This window comes from Lagopus muta, chromosome 1 (assembly GCF_023343835.1).
Source record: "Lagopus muta isolate bLagMut1 chromosome 1, bLagMut1 primary, whole genome shotgun sequence".
NCBI lineage: Eukaryota > Metazoa > Chordata > Aves > Galliformes > Phasianidae > Lagopus > Lagopus muta.
This window is the reverse complement of record NC_064433.1, coordinates 152,864,064-152,884,760: the sequence shown is the minus strand read 5'-3', so window position 1 is coordinate 152,884,760 and position 20,697 is coordinate 152,864,064. Positions and strand designations below refer to the sequence as shown.

The 20,697-nt window shown below is 43.6% G+C and overlaps 2 protein-coding genes across 3 annotated transcripts in view; one reads left to right on the top strand and one right to left on the bottom strand.

Moving 5' to 3' along the window:
- Positions 1-10,763: 10,763 nt before the first annotated feature.
- KCTD12 (potassium channel tetramerization domain containing 12) lies at positions 10,764-15,043 on the bottom strand. Its single transcript, XM_048967715.1, has one exon. The coding sequence runs from the start codon at positions 14,934-14,936 to the stop codon at positions 13,959-13,961; it is 978 nt and encodes a 325-aa protein (XP_048823672.1). The 5' UTR covers positions 14,937-15,043; the 3' UTR covers positions 10,764-13,958.
- Positions 14,063-20,697, top strand: part of ACOD1 (aconitate decarboxylase 1) — a 37,286-nt gene continuing 30,651 nt past the window's right edge. The window contains exon 1 of one of the 2 annotated variants that reach the window (XM_048967668.1): positions 14,063-14,126. The gene's annotated coding sequence lies outside the window, so the exon portion shown is untranslated. Of the gene's footprint in view, positions 14,127-19,967; positions 20,437-20,697 lie in introns of those variants that run through there. The other variant, XM_048967679.1, reaches the window with a different exon arrangement.

Genomic DNA, 20,697 nt, shown 5'->3' with positions numbered 1-20,697 from the left:
AAGTTCCTTTCAGTAGGAAAAATACAAGTCTCAGCTACAACGGGAAAGGCACTGCACAGCTGGCATCTGAAATGTTGATGGGGCACGGCCGTCTTTTTGTCATATATAAAGGCTCATGTCTTAAACCAAGTACTTGCAACCCTAAGTAACCAGATCTTCAGCTGCTTTGAGCTCTGCACTGTGTAAAAAAATGCAAGGAAGGAAAATCAAGGATGCTGAGCACACTCACATCACTCAGTCTTGCAGACATGGTAGTCAGTACTGCTATTGTGCACACAGCTGTCTTTATGCAGGCATATAGTCTTTATTAAAATATTTGAGTACAAAGTTGTGCCCCTTCCCCTTTTCCATAGCTCTGCTGCCCTAATGTATACTGCAAGCAAAGCTCTTAATAAATAAAGGATTATTTAAATGCCCTTAGGAAAAGACTGCAGGCATCCCAGCTGTCTGCAAACAAACAGTGCTTTCTCAAACCTGAGCAACTACTGACAGTGATTTGTTTGTGACAGGACTGAATGACAGACGTGAGCCTATTCTCCTTGCCTTTGGTGAAATACATTTAATGGATCATCTGCTGTTCTTAATATTTCTTAAAATGCCTTTCTTCCTAAACTTTCTTAGTATTTCTTTACAGAAGTAAAGCAACAAAGGCATATATGGATAGTGTCAACATTTGAATGAATAAAAACTTATAGTAATCATCATCATATTGAAGAGAAAAAATTCAAGACAGCTCAGGCTACCTTCACTGTGTGACTTCCCTCAGTGGAAGTGTGTTCTTCTGAAGGGTTATGGTGCCAGATTTGTGGGTTCTTCTCTCTGACTCTGACTGTGTTGGACAAGGACTTTGAGCTTTGTAATCATGAATTGTTCTTGTTCCTCCCCTGCTCCTGCATCTCAGCTCATACCTTTTATCTTCTTCCCTTCCCCTTCTCTTACCCTTTCTCCTTCCTCATTCCCTTTCCTTTGTCTTCTTTTTCTTCCTCTCTCCATCTCTGAGTTTCACTTCCCTGTCTGGTATTTAGCTTCTGAGAAGACAAAAATGTCATGCCAAATTGAACTTCCAGAACACACTTTATCTTTCTCCCAGGAACTTTGATTTTTTTCCATAAGAAACATGAGTAACCACCTGCATCCAATAAAAGGCCTTGAGAAGGAAAGAACAAATTATGTTACTGCTTCTTCTGATCTGGGAAAGAAAATTACTCATTTTTTGCCCTATCACAGATGGCCACTTTAGAGGTTGGACTCAATAATCCATGCTGTGTCCCTCCCAGCATGGAATATTTTATGATTCTATGACTCCATTTATACAGCCCTGGCATTGAGGTAGGTTTCTCCATGCATGCAAGCCAAAAGAAGTTTCAGAATACATTTCTACTAGTTATCTTTCCTTAAGGAAAGGAAATCAGCAAAGTACAATAATTTTACATATTGCACTTACAGCCCGGAAGGCCAGCATCAAAAGAGGAGTGCAACCAGAGGAGTGGCCAGCAGAGAGAGGGAGGTGATTGTCTCCCTCTACTCTGTGTGGCCCCCATCTGAAGTACAGTGTCCAGGTATGGGGCCCACAACACAAGAAAAACATGGAGCTGTTGGAGTGGGTGCAGAAGAGGGCCACAGAAATGATCAGAGGGCTGGAGCACCTCTCCTACGTGGACAGGCTGAGGGAGCTGAACTTGTTCAGCCTGGAGAAGAGAAAATTCCAGGGAAACTTAATTGTGGCCTTCCAGTTCTTGAACGGACCATATAAACAGGAGGGTAATCAACTTTTTACATGAGCAGAGATAGGAAAAAGGGAAACAGTTTTTGACTAGAGGGGAGATTTAATGTCAGGGGGATGTTTTTCACTGAGAGGGCACTGAAGCCCTGGCACAGGCTGCCCAGAGTAGCTGTCCTGGAGGAGGCCCCATCCCTGGAGGTGCTCAAGACCAGGTGGGATGGGGCCCTGGGCAGCCTGAGCTGGTGGATGGCAGCCCTGCCCACGGCAGGGGGGTTGGAACTAGGTGACCTTTGAGGTCCCTTCCAACCTTAGGTATTCTATGATTCTATACCACACAATTCCTGACTAAACACATAAGCAAAATAATCTGTGCATACTTAAAGATGGTTTTATAGCACAATACTCAGATTCCCCGTGTTCTTTAAAGAGATTCTTACAGTCTCCTGTGACGTCCACAGTGTCAGTCATAATCACAGAGACTTGGCAAATCAGCTAGCTGAGATAGTATGGAAGTTCTTCTGTTCCTTAAACTGTACCACAGATTCAGAAGTATCATATAGGTACTGTGTGCAAAACTCTATGCCTCAGCCAAAAGTCTTTTAAGACAAAAGAAAAAGTGTAAGAGCTAGAAGAGGTAACACAGTAGGAAAATTTCTGAATCCAGCATCAGGCTTGTTCGAAGTATACATGCACAAGTTGTTGCAGGTAAAGACATGGTTAAGGAAGATAATAGATGAAAGGGAGGGACTGTGGGCCAATATATCACCTTAAAAAAGATGAAAATTGCTGTAGAATGAGAGCTTCTCTATAAAGAACAATGGGGAAATGTGTCATAAGGAAAACACCAGAGTTTCATGGGGACACAGAATCTTCTACAAATGTTGGGGGGGGGGGGGTGGAGGATTTTATAAATCTGGAACGACTGCCCTGTGTTTGGCCTGTTTCTGTGTGCAAAGTCTGCATGATAGCTACTTCACCTTGTGGAAAACCTTTGGTGTTAGGCAAGTGCAAAGGGCAGCATGTGAATATTGAGGTTGCTGTTATTACCTTCACAGCTTAAAGGATTTAGTAAATGTGGACAACCAAAGAAATAAGAGCAGAGAGTCACTCTGACCTTAGGAAGACTTTCTTGCTTTGTTTAAATGAAGTTATCCAGAACTTGATATTCTGTTATAAAGCCAGTGACTTTCTGATATCAGTCAGGGACTTTTTTATTCCCATCTGCTGCTATAGAAAAATTAAGGTTAAAAGTAATCTCACATTCTCTAAGGATGTTAATTTAAAGCAGCATTTCTTCCTTTCATTTTCTCTAATCTAATCTTGCAATCAAAAATGTGGGAGGAAAATCAAAGCATTTAGGAAAGTATCAGGGGAAAAATTGTGAGGACAACACTACTACTTATACTGAGGGAATTACAGCCAAAACTGTGTTTAAAAACGACAGTAGAGCCTTCTCTTAATCATGGAATCATATAATTGCTCAGGTTGGAAAAGACTTTAAAGGTCATCAAGTCCAACCTCAACCTAACCATACTACCCGAACCCTAAGAACCCTCCGCAAAGGCACCCTTGGCACTGTGCTTTTACCAGCACTGAATTTCTACATTGATCCCAGTTTCCACTATAGTTCATGGAGTGGAAACTATGAGTAAGAGCCATGTAGTGAGCTGCGTGCCTCGTATTAGCCCCCAAGCAATTTTTACAGGTGAATCAAAACAGAGGGTACAGGAAAAGACATACATAACTGAATATAACAAAGCAGCAACTTTTAGACGTGTCAAAACACTGCTAGCAAAGACCTGAGAAAATACCCCTCTGGTATACCCTGCAGACATTCCTTGGATGTTCAAAACAATATTCTAAGTTGAGATCAAATTGTCAGAACACAAAGTAAGATTATGGTACTGAGTCCTGAACATGTATCATATTTCTATGGTGATAGCTTCCTATTAGTACATTTTGTAAACCTTCAAAAAAATTAACTCTTTTAAGCTTTAAAGGTAACAACAGCAACACCAATATTTTACACGTGGCCTTCTGCAAGTCTGTATCCTTGTTTAAAGAGGCTTTGGCTATGAAAATAATTATGAAAATTAACATTTATATTATGTAACATTTTCCAACTTTGGGAATACCTTATAAAAGGATGGTGAGTTGGCATGTGATAAAACTACCCAGCTAGAAATGGATTCAGGTAAAGCTAAGTGTAGTGCTTTCAGATATGTGAGATGAGCACCAGGACAGAAGGTTGCTGCTGTAGAGACACCATCCCACATAACTTTGGTTTAGAAAATGAAATGGTGACTTGGAAAATAGAAGCTTTCTCTCTGTTAATAAGTCCAGTGAAACTTCAAACGCAGCCTCAAGGACAACACGTCTACAGTTCCTCTGATCTTACATTCATGAAGCAGGGCAAATTTGAACATCGTTCCCTTAAAAAGCTGAGTAAGTTTTTAAGTTTGCCATCCTTTTCTGTTCCCTAAAGTTTCCTGCAAGATTACTTGAGTAAAATATTATGAATACTAAGAAGTAATAAAAATCTCAGTGGATGGTCTATAACTTGGCTTGTCAGCCAAATTTTCTCCTTTAAGAAAATGAAAAAGATTGTTAAATGCTCTATCTCTAGTTATATAATTATACAGAGACTGAGATTACTAATCATTATTTTGCATACTAGTGGATGAATGATAAATTTCCACTAACAGCATAACAATAAACAAACTTTTTAAAATAGTGCATATTTGCATTTTTAAATTCCAAGTTACAGCAAATGAATGTAAATGTAAAATCTTAAATGTTAAACAGAGAAAGTATCTTTGTTCAGTTTTCAAGTACATCCCAAAAAAACACTTTTATTGAGATAACAGGAATTACAGATATCCAATACATCACAGGACAGGATCTAGACAGCTGCTATTAAAATGTCATAAATATAAGTTGTAATGGAGAAAGAGAAAGCTGTCCCAGTCTGTATAAATTAAAAGCCATAAATTCCAAATGCTGTGCTAATTGTATTGGGTAAACTCAATAACAGAAGAAAAAAATAACAAGAAGAAAGTAGTAAGCATACACAAGAACAAAATTATATGTTTATTAGGAACAATGAAAAATCATACTGGTTCATTACTAGATGGAAATTAGAGGTTTCTTAATTAAGGAAAAATATAGATATTTTGTTCTGCACGTCTGTGGAAAAAAATGAACAACTTTCCTTCCAAGACTAATCAAAAAAGATGAGCAACTAGTTTTTTTAATCAGGTCTTACAATTTATAGCTCGTGTTGCTATAAGCTTGACACAGACCTCTAAGAAAGTCTCAGAGCCCTCAGAAATTACCAAAGGACTGGAAAAACCCATCATCTGTTTGTAATAGAAGAGAGGCAAATCAGGTTATTTGGGAAGAGATATGAAACTTCTAAAGGACTAAAAACCAACCTTCCTATGGACAGACAGAAGAAGCACATTCTGTTTGGCCATCAGACCAGTTACTCTGGCTCTAGCAGTTTACTATGCTGCTGCCCAGTCCACAGAGCTGCCGTGGTTGAAAAATTAATCTGCCCTTTTCTATTTTCTTGTTTAAGGTTTTCAGCTGCACCAGGTCCCGAAACAGACCGGATGGTGACATGAAAACTGCTTACAGGTACATTTGCCTGGGAACCAAAAGAAAAGACAGGACAGTAAAAATCCATATTTAGATCACAGAAAGTTGCTGTAGAACTGTTTCCATACATACCCATCTACAGCATAAAATATCTCCATTGTCATGATGTCAGTAGAGGAGATATGACAGACCCTTCTACCAAAGTTAGTGATACTGTTGGTCACAGCCATGCCAAAAATAACTTGAGGGCACTGGTGGATGGTTGTCTGGATATGCGTCAGCAATCATAGAATCCTAGAATGGCCTGGGTTGAAAAGGACCAAAAAGATCATCTAGTTTCAACCCCCCTGCTATGTGCAGGGTCACCAACCACTAGACTAGGCTACCCAGAGCCACATCCAGCCTGGTCTTGAATGCCTCCAGGGATGGGGCATCCACAACCTCTCCGCGTAACCTGTTCCAGTGTGTCACCACCCTCTGAGTGAATGTGTCCTCACAGCCCAGAAAGCCAAACATACACTAGGCTGCACCCAAAGCAGCACAGTCAGCAGGTCAAGGGAGGTGATCCTGTCCCTCTGCTCTGTGAAGGTGAGGCCTCACCTGGAGTTCTGTGTTCATATGCAGAGTCCTCAGTACAGAAGAGGCATAGATCTGCTGGAATGTGTCCAGAGGACGGCCACAAAAATGAACTCAGGGATGGAACATCTCTGCTATGAGGATAGGCTGAAAAATCTGGGGCTGTTCAGCCTCAAAGAAAAGAGAAGGCTCCAGGGAGACCTGAGAGCAGCCTTTCAGTACCTAAAAGGGGGCTACAAGAAAGAAGGGGACAGACTCTTCAGCAGGGTCTGTGGCGATAGGACAAGGGGAAATGGGTTCAAACTAAAAGGGGAGATTTAGACTGGATATAATGAAGACATTTTTTACAATAACGGCACTGGAACAGGTTTCCCAGAGAGGTGGTGGATGTCCTGTCCCTGGAGACATTCAAGGTCAGTCTGGACTGGGCTCTGAGCAACCTGATGGAGCTGTATATACTCCTGTTCACTGCACGGGAGTTGGACCAGATGACCTTTAAAAGCCCCTTCAAACTCCAAAGATTCTGTGACTCTATGATGCACAGAGTAGGACAATTTCTCAAGAACTGTAATCTCTTCCTGTCCACCAGTATTGTCTTGCATGAGATCAGATGGTAGTCTCAGCAGTGTCAGTGATTTAAAGACTCTATACTTTCTTTAGGGAAGTTCTGCAGCGTGTGCTATGTCAAAAAGCAGACAAGGTGATCTGAATATTTCCTTCTGCCTTCAAACGCTAGGAGATAATGGGTTGAAATTCCTCCAATTTTTATTCTTGAAACCAGCTGTAAAGTTTTCCTTTACAAACAAAATATTATTGCATTTGTATACTTACACTCTTCCTCTAACACTTCTAAGGAAATGTGACTGTTTGGCCCAGTTATCTGATTGTCACCAGTCTTCAGCATGGTAGAAAACAGCCCAAATGGATAAACACGCCAGTGGTTCCAGCAAAGCAGTTTTCCTAATAAAGCTATTTTTCTCACCTACAAAAGAAAAGGAGCATTCATACAGTCTTATTATAGTTAATACAGCACATTTCATGGGTTATTCAGATCACAGAATTTTAAGCAACTGTAAAGCTATTTTTAACTGGGTGTCTTTATCATCCATTTATCACCACAGCAGATAAGCTATTAGGAAGCCTACTCTAAACAGCTAAATTGTTCCCATGTTCCAAACATACCCTGAAACATCTGATAATATATTGACCTTGACAGCAAACCCCAGAAATATGTGGTGCAGAAGTTTAACGAAGGAGAAGTGACAAGTTGTGGCTGCTGGTCTGCACTGAGCTTACCAGAACACAAATCTGCCCTTTAACCAGCTTAGGTGCCAAACAGCAGGGCCATGTTAGCACAGGGATCACAAAGCCATCTCCATGGAGCTTTTTGAAAGGGTGACTTCTCAAGCTCCCAGCCCTAGGAATATGTTGGAGTTTTACAAAGTGACAGAAATTAGGAATGCTTGTAAAATGCTACAGATTTTGGAGGGGTTGAAACAATTCTGTAATTGGGATCCCTTTCTAAAATAAAGAAAGAAAAAAAAAAAAAGAAAAAGAATAAGAAAAAAAAAAAGAGAGTCACATTCCTGGAAGAGTTTCTGCCCTTTTAAAGGAAAAACCACTATGCCTCTAATATTCACAAACATTGCTGTATTATGAGAGGAGAGACTGTCACCATGCTATTTGGAAAATCTGAGTCAAAACCAAACTACATCCAAGTCTAAGGAAGTCACTGTAGTTATGATGATATGCTCTGCTGAAGGACTGATTATTAATTGCTACTGTGACTCTGAATTTTAGTCACTAACTGAAAAACAGTCACAACTGAGGTGCAGCATGGTGGGTTGCTGCAGTTAGCTCTGATTCTTTCTTAGTTCTTTCAATTTTCTTTGAAATTACCCATGAGCTCAGAAGTTATTAAGGAGGGCAGATGTTCAACCAAACAGACAATGTGTGAACCTTTTTCCTTAGGGAAAATAGGCTAACAACAAATTACTATAATTAATGCTTGGCACTGTCTATATAAAATCTTTTGTCAAAGGGAGACACAGTAGTCCAAGCATAGATTGAAGAGGTGAATGTCCATGCTTACTTTTGTAACACTGGCCAGTCAACCAAATGAAGGAAAAGAAAGGTGATTCTCATCACAGCAGCACTGCGTTCCCACTCCCTTTGGAATGAGTTTGCACAGGGAGAGGGCTGGAGCAAGGGGTTTTCCTTCAGTTTTTCAAATCAAGTCTCAGCCTGCTCCACAACAACCTAACTATTTAGTGGCTTCACCTCAAAATTACCAAGGAGAAGAATAGGTCAAATGCTCTTTATCAAAGCAAATGTATTGTTTGGACTACATACAAATGTCTTGAGCTCCTTGTGATATCAAGAAACTTCTTAACAACGTCATGAGGCTGCAAGCACTTTGTTCAAGGATATTTCCTATCTCTTATTCCTGGCAAAGACATAGATCTGTGTCAGAAACCTGACTCACTGCTGCTTGCAGCTTTGATGGAGGTACCGAATATTCAATACTACGTGCTAAATAATTCTTGGGAGCAAGAAATGTTTAAAAGAGCTTAATTTTATTCCAGTTTCAACACAGCAAAGAGTGGAACAGGGAAGAAATGTAATTTGACTGACCGTTTGGACTGTCTCAGCAGTCAGAGTGTGTATTTCCGACAGACTGCTGCAATGGTGGCATTAGTACTTCAGCAATCTTAAACAAGAGTTTTGTTTACCAGCAAAGCCTAACACCAAGCACAGTTCACTGTAAAGGGAAAAGCACATGCAGCTCAGCTTTATGAAAAACAAAATTGGCAATCAGGTTTGTGAAGCTAAATGCCAGTGCTTTCTAAATAAATAAAGCATTTCTTCTTCTTCTTTTTTTTTTCTTTAATAAATATACTGAAGATTTCCCAGAATAAAAGAACTAAGACAAAATCCAGCCTTTGCAAAACATTTCGCCGTACACTGTGATCCTTCTCTGCCCACCAAAAGGGCAGTGGGAGCCCTAAGAGCTCTGTGTTTGTAACAAATTGTCTCCAGCGAGGGTACCAACAGATGGGTTTCGGACAGCCAGCCAGGAAAGGCTGTTCTAACAAGACTCACAGCTGTCAGAGCCTCACTTAAAAGCACTGCAGAAATCTAGAGGCTGGATAAAGTTCTAAGCCATTCTAATGCACCCCTTCATTTGGTTGACTGGCCAGTGTCACAAAAGTAGGCATGGACATTCACCTCCTCAATCTATGCTTGGACTACTGTGTCTCCCTTTGACAAAAGATTTTATATAGACAGTGCCAAGCATTAATTATAGTAATTTGTTGTTAGCCTATTTTCCCTAAGGAAAAAGGTTCACGCATTGTCTGTTTGGTTGAACATCTGCCCTCCTTAATAACTTCTGAGCTCATGGGTAATTTCAAATAAAATTGAAAGAACTAAGAAACCTCACAGATGTTGCATTCTTACAAAATCCATAAATATTGATGGCTGGATAAAGGAATGGGAAAAACGCAGTTGTTCACTGAGGGAGAAAGATAGAATTCAGCCATAATCCTCAGTATGGCAGATATCAAAGAAGGTATCATCTTTTACCCATAGAAGTAAAATAAAAGTAGAGTGGCTAAACATTTGAAGTGGTGACGCAAATGAAATGAGAGCTAACTTTGTAGAAAGACAGGCACAAAGTTCTGCTAAATAATGAAACAACCTCCTTTCTCGTACTGTTATGTAACAACAAAGCTCTCAAATACTATCAACTCATCAGATGACTTGATGAAACTTCCTTCATAGAATCATAGAATCATAGAATGGCCTGGGTTGAAAAGGATCAAAACGATCACCTAGTTTCAACACCCTGCTGTGTGCAGGGTTGCCAACCACTGGATGTGCCCAGAGCCACATCCAGCCTGGCCTTGAATGCCTCCAGGGATGGGGCATCCACAACCTCCTTGGGCAACCTGTTTCAGTGTGTCACCACCCTCTGGGTGAAAAACTTCCTCCTAATATCTAACTGAAACCTCCCGTCTCAGTTTAAAACCATTTCCCCCTGTCCTATCACTTGTAAACAGCTGTTCCCCTCCTGTTTATATGCTCTTTTCAAGTACTGAAAGATTGCAATGAAGTCTCCCTGGAGCCTTCTCTTCTACAAGCTAAATAAGCCCAGCTCCCTCAACCTTTTTTAATAGGAGAGGTGCTCCAGCCCTCTGATCTTAATGGCTTTCCTCTGGACCTGCTCCAAGAGTTGTCTGTCTTGTGCTAGGGGCCTTCAGTTAATTCTGTTGCATTGTAACCATTCTACCCAGGAAAACCTCCATTAAATATAGATGCTTCACACAAGTGGTTTTGACTGGCATTACTAACCTGCAACGAATCTGACCACAGCACACTCCACTGGGTTTGTAACAGTTTATTGGAGTTCACAGGGTAGCCAACACCATCACCCTTCTGTTCCATAGCAGTTTCCAAGTGCATTTCTCTCAGATCTTTCCTTGAGTATTAAAGCTTCCTTCATTAAATAATTATTATATCTAAGTTAATTATATTTAATTAGTTTCTTAAAAAACATGGGCATCTTACATTAACGTTTTGTGCTTTTCAAATTAAACTATTTATTCACTATGGTTCCCTGAGGATGGATTTATACTGAGTGGTACCACAAAAATTCTCTGTGACGCTTAAAATGCTCAGAGCATTATACATTTCTGTTTATCGTGCTACGGCTGTTACTAGAAATCCCCATTCTTGGTTCGATGTTCCTGTTTTATTTATTAGCTACAAGTATTTGTTGAATGGTTATGACACTGTGAACAGAGTGCAAAGCCAACAACATCTTTACTAGAGTAAAAAGGACAGCATGAATCACACAACCAAGTTAATATTTAAAGAACAACAATTTAATTTGGTACGCAACATTTTCCTAGGAGGATCTTTATTTTCAATGCTATACATGTGAAAATAAGAATGAGCAAGTGGTTTGTTATCTACATGTATAAAAATATAAACATCCTATCAAACATCCGCAGTCACCCTTCACGATATGCATCACTGAAAATCTTCAATTCTAATTAAAAGAAACAACTGAGTTTAACAGCTCTTGTAAACGCTACTGCATTTATCTCTAAGTAAATGTACAGTGAACAGCTGCAAACCATGTGTGGGGCTCTAGCAGTGTGCCTTTAGATATTCTCCTTCTGAAGAATAATGGGTTAGAGGAGCTATTGCGTCCATCCATTCTCCAAGCGCTCACCACAGGAGAGCACACAAACTCAGGGACTTGGCCTGGGGCATTTTACCTTTTGAAAATTTGACTGAAATTGCCAAATAACCTTTAAGAAATACAGAGTTTTCTGCAGCAAGTCATCAAATGACTGTTGAATTTGTGGCACTGTCATTTCAAACTGAGATTTCAAATATAAAATGAGCAGCCTCATTGTCTAATACTAATCACACTTAGAAGAGTTTTTAGCACAAACACAAGGATTATTTTTTTAATGATCTATTTACATTTTTATTGTATCAACTTTTACTTAAAATTCTGAGAGTTCCTGGGTCATCTGCCATCAAATGGGCCAGCACTCACTGATCAAACTACAGGCATTCTTTGTTAGAGAGATGCATTCAACCACCTGGAAGTTAAGGTATGATTCACATTCAAGCAAATATGTAATCAATTTCAGTTCTACACTGATGCTGATATTCGCGTTCAGTTTTCTGCCATAGAAACATGTATAAGAAACCAATAAAACATTACCATATTATGTACACAGCGTAATATGTAACTGCTCAGCTAGATATGAAATTTTGTAGCACTAAAGTGATTAAAAAACTAAATGATTCGTGTAAAATGCTTATATACTGTATATATATATACATACTAAATCACAAGTTCAATTCAAAACTGCCCCTATTCATAGCTTCTATGATGGATTTCATAAGCTACCAGATTCTTAAAAAAAGAAAGCTATCTAGAGCGAATCCGAACACTTCCACTGAAATTTTATACAAAATTTTAAAAAACATACTTCAGAGTTACTTAACAGAAATTAGAAAAAGACAGTCATTATTCTTGAGAATGACATTGTACAGACCTAGTAGCTGTGATCAAGCTCCTTTCACTTGCAGCGTAAAGAAATTATCTCAGAGTAAGGCATAGGACAAACAGGTTTCAATCTGTCTTCAGGTGTATTGGCCTCTCACTCTATCTTATTGCTCATCTAACAAGACATGGACATTGCTCTACACTTAAAAATACTCCGTTACACATCTATCTACAGCTGGACAATATTCAGAGCTTTCGCATGTGCATCATCACTTTAGTCACACTGATAAACAATCTTGCCAATTACAAAAACTCATGGCTATGGAAGTTATTTTCAGTTTTATGCAACTGCAGATGTACTTAGTGAACGACCAAGTGATGCACATGGAGACTGAGGGCTGGAACTCAGTACCTAAGCGGCTATAGCTCTTTTCAAAGGAACTAAGGTTTAAAAATAAAACCCTACTACGAAATTCTTTGGTTAGACGTAAGTGCTAGCAGTATTTCTAAATTTGGGGTTAGAATGATCAACTTGTTAATCAATAGTTTAAAAAAAAATGCAACTTCAGGCGTTAAACGTTGAATTCTTTCAACATTACATTTAAGATATTTTTCTGTCACCATCTGAACAGACAACACAGGCTTCAAAATCAGGTGTTAAAGTGCTTCTGTACTCAAACCTTCACGAATTTATTGGAAAGAACTGCTTGACTTTCTGTACTGTGCAAACCACTCTCGGGCCATAGGTTGCAAAGCAAGCTGTGGTTGTCTTCTACAAGAGAGACTACCAAGTCGCATGAACACGACGCAACTTTACTTCCTTAAAGGGCAATTTCTCCTGAAGAATACTGTCACCTCCCTTTCATAAGGATGGGGCTTAATCCTTTCTAAGAATGAGCTGTGTGGCAGGCGAGGTTCTTAACTCTCAGCAGTCACTTCCCAGGTAATACTGACATGAAAAACAAGAAACTGTTTCTTAAAAATGTTGCTTCAGCATCAGTTCCATTGGCTTCAAAATTTTACACCACTAAAATGACAAAACTCAAAGTAATAAGCAAGGTACTCTTGATTACACTTAAAAATCCATCTGCTTCTATTCAACATACACACACAATTTCACCATGACAGAAGCAGGCTCCACCTTCACCATGGCATCCCAGCTGTCACCCCACCCTGGTCATTTGGAGGATGCTAAGGAAATATGCACTGCATTTTCTATGCATATTGCAGACTTCAAGAGAATTACAAGGACTTCATGCCACCCATGAAAGTTACAATGTACACAGCATTTTAAGTTCCCAAAGCACTGCCCCTTGATTCTGCAGACACTACAGTTCCACAGCTGGTTATCCTAAGAACAGTGCTCCACTGCAGCCTCACTCTCCTGCTGCGCAGGCCTCGGCCCAGCTCCACAGCCTGGGAAGTTCAGAGGCTGAGGGAGGGCGGATGGACACGGATGGATCTGGTCACAAAGAGCTTGCTTCCTGCAAAATTATTCATCTCTACAGGTTAAGTACAAGCAGCAATGCCAGTGTGACAGGCAGCCATCACCGCCACATGGCTGTCCTTCACAGGTTGGCATCGCCTTCATGGGAGGGGCCATAAAACGGGCTGCCATAACCTGCTCAAAGAGGTAAAATCTCAGTCTGAGCATGGGGATGAGAGAAGACACCTACCAGTTCAACAGAAATCACTGAAAAGCAACCGGAAAAGAGTTCTTTGGTCCCTACACCCCAATCTGACAGCACTGCATGGAGAAGCAGGGGATGGGCACACGTACGCCTTCCTGGCTGGGGTGTTTATCTACACCCGTGACCTCTTCCCTCCCCTCTCCCAGCACAGCTACCGGGGGGCACGAGGGGGCACAGGGCAGCCGGGCCACGCCGCGGCAGCCAAAGCGGACTGCAGCACGGCGGCTCCCGCCCCCGGGGCCCTCCGGGGCTGTGCGCTGCGGTGAGGCGAGGCGGGGGCCGGCGGAGGAGCCCCGCAGGTGCGAGGGCCGCGCAGCCCCGCGCCGCCGGGCGGGGCTCAGTCTCTGCAGAAGACGTACTCGGTGTAGCTGGTCCAGATCTTGTCCTCGGCGGGACCACCCTGCTCGGGGCCGAAGGCGCAAGTGCCGGTGGAGGAGCAGGCGGCCATGCGGAAGCCGGCCTCGGAGAGACGGTCGAAGGCTTGCTCGAGGAAGTTGAACTTGAGGTAGTAGCGGGCGGTGTAGCGCTCGGGGGGGCGATCGGGGTCGCGGCTCTCGTTCAGCGTTTCCCCGAAAACCTCCTTGGCCAGCGCGGTCTTGCCGCACACGGTGATGCGCGCCACCCGCCGGAACTTGGCGTCGGCCTGCGCCTCCCGCCCGATGGTGTAGGAGCCGCGGTAGCCGATGGTGATGTAGCCGGAGCGCCGCCCGCCCGCCCCGTCCAGCGACTGCGAGGGCGTCAGCAGCGGCCCGCCCGAGGGGCTGCGGCTGGCGGTGGGCGACGGCGCGGACGCCGCCGCGGCGCCTCCTTCCGCGGGCTCTGCCTCCAAGCAGCCGAGCAGCGGCGGTTCGTCGGCGCACAGCGAGCCGTCGCGGTGCAGCACGGCGGGGCGGGCGGCGGCGGTGGCGGCCCGAGCCTGCGCCAGGCGGCGCGCCAGGTCGGGCAGCTGGAAGTACTCGGCTTCGCGCTGCAGACGGCTGCGTTCGGGGAAGTGCTCGGGCAGCACCAGCTGCAGGTCCCGCAGGTAGTCCAGGATGTAGCGGAAGAGGAAACCGTCGCGGTCGAGGAAGAAACGGCCCTTGCTGTCCCGGGGCAGTTCGCTGGGCTGCTGCTGCGAGAACATGCGCCAGAGCAGCGAGTCTCGCACCGAGACGACGGTGCAGCGCCGCGTCACGTACACCTGCCCGCCCACGTTCAGCTCCACGATCTCGGGAAAGGCCGACCAGCCGCCCGCCGCCGCTGTCGCCCCGCTCCCCGCCGCCGGCGACACGCCGCCGCCGTTGGGCAGCCCGCGGGCGCTGTCCGCCAGGGCCATGCCGAGGGAGCCCGCCGCGGGCGGGAGATGCTGCCTTCCTCCTCCTCCTCTTCCTCCTGCTGCCGCCGGCAGGTGCCGCGGGGCCGTTGCCCGCCGGAGCCCCCGCCCCGTCGGTGCGTGGAGCCGGGCGGCCGCACTACAGACCGGGCGCCTCCGTCGGACTACAAGCGGAGCGCCCCGGCGGCGGCGGGGCCGCGTTTATGTACGCGGCCGCAGCCGGCGGGAGGCGGAGGAGGCCGGCGGGAGGCAGAGCCGAGCGCGCGGGGAGGGGACGGCGGCGGCTCGGCACTGACGCAGGGTCCCCGGCCCCCGCCCCGTCCTGCCCTGCCTCTCCGTAAGGCCGGGCGCCGGGCGCTGCGGAGACGCGGTTCCGCTCCTTCCGTCCTCGGCCGCTGTTGGTGAGGAACGTAGCACCGGGAGCGGCGGTGCGGGGACCCTACCGTGGCACCCGTGTGTGTGTGTGTTGGGAGGAGCACGGGTGTCACCGGGTGGCCTTACAGCTGATGTTGGATTGGGAGTTACTGGGTATGTTAGGAAACATAAGCGCCTATTTAGAATGTAGGGGCAGGGAGCATTTAAATTATGTTTCAGTGCTTTGCTTGAATTTCATCCACCTTTCTTTCTCTTTACGAGCGACAGCATTGAGCTGCCGCTGTGGTGTGCTCAGTTTCTCTGGGGTGTCCACTCGTGCCCACTTGCCCAAGAGCAGCTGGAGAGAGTGCTTTCCAAGGAGCCCTTTCCAAAGTCTGTTGTGCTACAAACAACAAATCCACTGAACGAGAAATCAGATGGTGCAGAGCCAGGCGTTAAAGTTACTTTGAAAATGGAGAAATGGAGGAGGAAGGAAAGGCAAGCTAGTTCTCAGAAAGTGAGGTAAGTTTGCCATAGAGAAGAGGAAGAAGGGAGGGAGTTGAGAAATACGAGTTTTGCAGAGGGAGCAGATGACAAGAACAGGGAGGTGAGGCAGGGCATGGGGAGAGCTTGAGTCACTCAGGAGCCTCAAGAGTTCAGTTGGAAAGGACTAAGGATAAGGCAGCAGAGAACACTGCATTTTCCAAATGGAAAAACAGGCTGCCAGCACACAGACCACCATGTGTTTTCATTTGTGGGAGCAGAATGGCACAGTAGATTAATCTGATATTTTGATGATGTGCTGCAACTAATGACTTGGTTCATTCTTCCTTTTTATTTTTTTATTCTTTTTTGAGAGAGGAGTAGGATTGGGGTTAAAACTGTAGTTTAGTAAAGATCAGGGGAAGTAAAAGAAGCCTGAAAGAGTTTGGTTTACTATCCATTTGAGTACACAAGTTTGTCATTACAGACAAAAAGAAAAATAATGTCACTTATCCACTAGCCCAGGGTGGGAATCTTTTTGTCTTACACTATTTTAGAGTAGATTCACTAGACTAGAGCACATGAAAATATCACAGTGTGGTTTGCTGGCAGCAGCTTCATGGGGTTACTTTTGCCTCAGTTCCTTTATGCGGTGTTTCCCCCCAGCATCACTCTGCTCCCGGCCATCCTTAGTAGGAAGCCGCTTCAGGAGCCTCCCACAGATGCATATTTTAAACTCAGCTTCCCTCGTGTGGGCTCTGCTGAGAGCACTGTGATCAGCCTGTGCACCCAGGAGATGAGATCATGTGATGCTCGTGAGGGCAATTATTCACTGCACAATTTGCAGTGGAAGATTCTGTATATGCCAGCAGCACGTCTTGCAGATGCTTCTGTATAAAAAATAGGGTGTTTAATTCATCTATTAATTAAGGAAGCTGACCATAGAATTATAGAATCATGGAATGGCTTGGGTTGAATGGAACCTCAAAGCCGATCCTCCGGCCATGGGCAGGGTTGCCACACAACAGGTCAGGCTGCCCAGGGCTCCCAGCCTGCTGTGGACTGAAGGATGAACCCAGCACTGAAATACCAGTTTTGAAGCAACTACTTCTCAGAGTTACTGTCCTCTCTGGGCATCTCTTGTGGCTTTATGCAAGCGAGGATGCTTTGCCTGGCTGCAAGGCTATGATTATTGTAACATCCAACAGTTGTTTCTTTTCTAATTTCACCAAATTTTATAATAGTTTTTTTTCTCCATTTTCTATCCCGTTATACTTGGCTATATTTGTCTCCAGTGAGGAGAACTGGACTTCATCCAGGGGTATTAAAATGGATGAATGTATCAACTATTTTCATGTGCATGTCAGTCACTAGGTTGCATAACGCAGCCATAACCTCTGTGTTTTATTCTCATTTTGTGTGGGAGACTCAGTGAGCTACTGGTACAAACTGAATGTTACATTCAGGGGTGCCACAGAGCACCATGGAAGACATACAACCCTAGGAAAGGGAGCTTCTGAGATCTGGTGCACATGCTAAGCTTTATGATGGGAAATGCGAATTTCCTTAACTCTGTTGGTACCATAACAATTCTGAGAATGAGTTCCTTCAGATAAGGCACTCACAGCATTTGCTGTTAGCTGTCAACTGGGACTAGCTGTGCTTTGGATGCCTTCTGTCCTAACGGTGGGATCCAGTTTTCTTTTGGCATTTTTGAGTTTAGACTGTTGTTCTTTTTTTGGGTGGGTGCTTTTTTGGAGTCAGTGCTTAAAAGAAGGTTTCCATCACGGCTGCCAGCGGCACCACGCTGGGATGAAGAACGAGCCTGGTTTTTGCATTGTGGGTACAACAGCCACAGCGGTAATCTGGTTCAGATGCCCTCGAGCATGAAACGTAAAACTTCCTTCTCAAACCGTGGAGGAAGGGCAGCACCTAGCGGGAGTGAACCGTATTGCAGTTAATAAATGGAAAGGGCTCCGAATTTGGGTGTTAAACGACCCAAATACCTGATTTAGGGAAATCATAGAATCCGTTTGAGCTGGAAGGGACCTTCAAGGACTGTAGTCCAGCTCCCCTGCAATGAACAAGGACATGTGCAGCTAAATCATGTTGCTCAGAGCCCTTTAGCCACAGAAAGTAGAAGTAAACATTAATGTATTCACATTCTTCCTAGGACTCTTGAAAAACACATTTTATCCCTCTTTAGAACTTAAAGTTGTGGTTTGCAGTTATGTCTAATAAGATATGATTGAATTGTTTCAGAGTTCATTACTGAATTCAGTAAAATATTTAACCTCCTGCATAAAAATAACAAAAGGATTACTGATCTGAACCTACGGTTCAGCTATGCTTGTTTAAGCCTCACAGTCTTGCTTTGAGGATGTAAGAAAAAGAATATGTTAGTTAGCTGCAACTGCATACCCTAGGAAGTCCTTCTCCTATGAAAATATTCAAGTGTGAGTGACATTGAAGGAAAAATCAGAATAATTCAGGTTGGAAGAGACCTCAGGAGATGATCAAGTGTCAAAATGCTCAGCTACTGCCAGGAGGCAGGATAGGTTATAGGACAGTTATGTCATTTTATAATGTGTAGCAGTGTGATATTTTACATGCACAACATGTGCAAGTTTTCTCCTGTGCCAAATTACTCATGGTCCCTGTGGAGCAGTTCTAAGTCAGTGTTCTTTCTGTGAGACTTGGCTCTCAGAAATTAATTTTTGATATCTCAGTGAAATATTTCATTCACATATACAAGTCTTCCCTTGGCAATTTTACTTCCTGTGAATACATAGCATTTTGACCCAGCTTCTACCACAGTACTGACAGAAAGACAGTCAGACCTTTGCAAACATGAGTGGAAGCTACATCGATCTTCTGTGTCAGCCATCAGCATGGATCAGCAGCCTTACACTCTGTCCTAGAATCTGACGGCATAAGGACTCAATAGAAGAGCTTCTTCTAGTAGGGAAAATGTAACTCATTATCTGTTTTTTTTAACATAACTAATTCGGATATCAAAACAAACCTCTACTTTCTCTTGCCTGCCTTTCTGTAGGGTCTGTCAGGCTTCAGAATAGCTTTTAGTGAGAAAAAGCACTTGCAAGTGGTAAATGCAAGAGAGCAGAGTGCTGGCAGTCCTCATTACTGAAGGCCCCAGGGTAGGAACTGAAGTCAGGAGTCAAGGCTCAGACAAGGTAGGGTGTGCTGCACACCCAGAAGACAAATCTCAGAGGGAGCTATCATCAAAAGACAGAAGTGTTGGTTTGCAAAGGAACCAGTTAAGAACTGACCCTAAGTCTGTTCCTCTGAGAAGCTAATCACAAGGGGAGTGTCACTCCTGGGCATGAAATCTATCCAAGGGAAAATACTTTTTAAGAAACTTTTCAAAAGTTAGAGATTTGGCTTAAATCCCTTTCTTATTTATGAAACTGTATTTTAACAGAGGAATTCAAAATGTGTTCTTAAAAAATAAGTAATTAATATTAAAGATAGCGGTGACTGTGTTTCAGACTTATCTATTCTGTTTGGCTGTGGTTGTTGGTGTGTTTTTTGGTAATCTGACTTTTCAAAATGATATTTGTGGACAGTGCACAATAAGGAATTCATTTGCTTTGGCTTTTTGCCACTATGTACCAAATGTAAACTGGAATGGTTCACTTGAACAGACTCAGGAAAATGAATGTTTTTCTTTGTTCTCTTTGCATCTTTTCCTGTTGAAATTGATGTAAAATTCCTATTGCATTTAATGGAAGAAATGCTGTCATCCTCACCAGGGATGCTTACCGCATCCATTAAAAAAGGAGGGAAAGAAAGCCCCTAGGTGGGAACCCATAGCAGGTACTCTGTGGGTCAGTGACTGACAAATATGCATTCACTATTTTTTGCTCTACCTAAGCTTGTGTCTCCGAATGTGGAACTTAGTGTGTTGATGTCACACCCTGCTTGTTTCACAGCCCATCTAAACTAATGAGCAATATTAAACTGGCAAGGAGGGAACGGCTTGACAAAGCTTATTTAGCATGCTAATGTTCATTCAGGGTGTCAGCCCTGAAGGATGCTTTGAATGTGGCAGAGGTGGGCCCAGCTTTTTCCTGGGCTCTGTGATTAAGCATCTGTCCACCAGACTTCCATCTCCTCTGACACAGACTGAAATGAAATTAATGAAGTCTCATTAGAGACTCGGTGTTCTTGGTGTTCACCTTCCTACCTGGAAGATGAAAGTCAGAATTTAAATACATTTAAAAAAAAAAAAAAAAAGACCCTTTATTGTTAGGATGCTCAAACTGGTTTCTGCCTCTTAGGCCTCAGAGTACAGGCCCTCCTGCTTGGTATGCAGCTCCAAAAGATTTTCACTGCTCAAAATGTCCTGGAAAGGAGCCATTCACTGAGGATTTCCCCAAATACACATCACTTATGGCCATAACCAGCATTCATGTCAGTAAGAACATCTGTGAGTGAAGGCTGTGAACAGACCCTCGCCTAGCTCCTGCAGGCAGTGTGTCTCAGTTGTGTGGCCATGCCAGGAGGAACTGCTGGGCCTCCTGCTTGCTCACACCCTCTCTGACCCACATGTAAACTAATGTTGTAGTGAGAACATTTCATTCGAGAGGGAAGATGGTTTGCTGCCTAACTGCTGAACATCTCAGCCTAGCAAGTGAATTAGCAGGTCAGCATCTGCTAGAACTAAAGTTGATCTTGCCAGAACATTTCATTCATGAAGTGCCAGCCCTCACCCTCAGCAGTGTTTCCAAGCTTCCTCTACCACTTGTGCTCTTAACTCCTTGTGCGCTGCAGAACCCAATCTGATTTTCAGCTTAGGTCGAGTTTTGCTTCTTGAAGCTGAGCTAGAACACTGGAATCAACTTCATCAGGCACAGTTGACTGTTCCCTAGCTTCCTGATGGCCCATGATAATGAGATGTTACTGC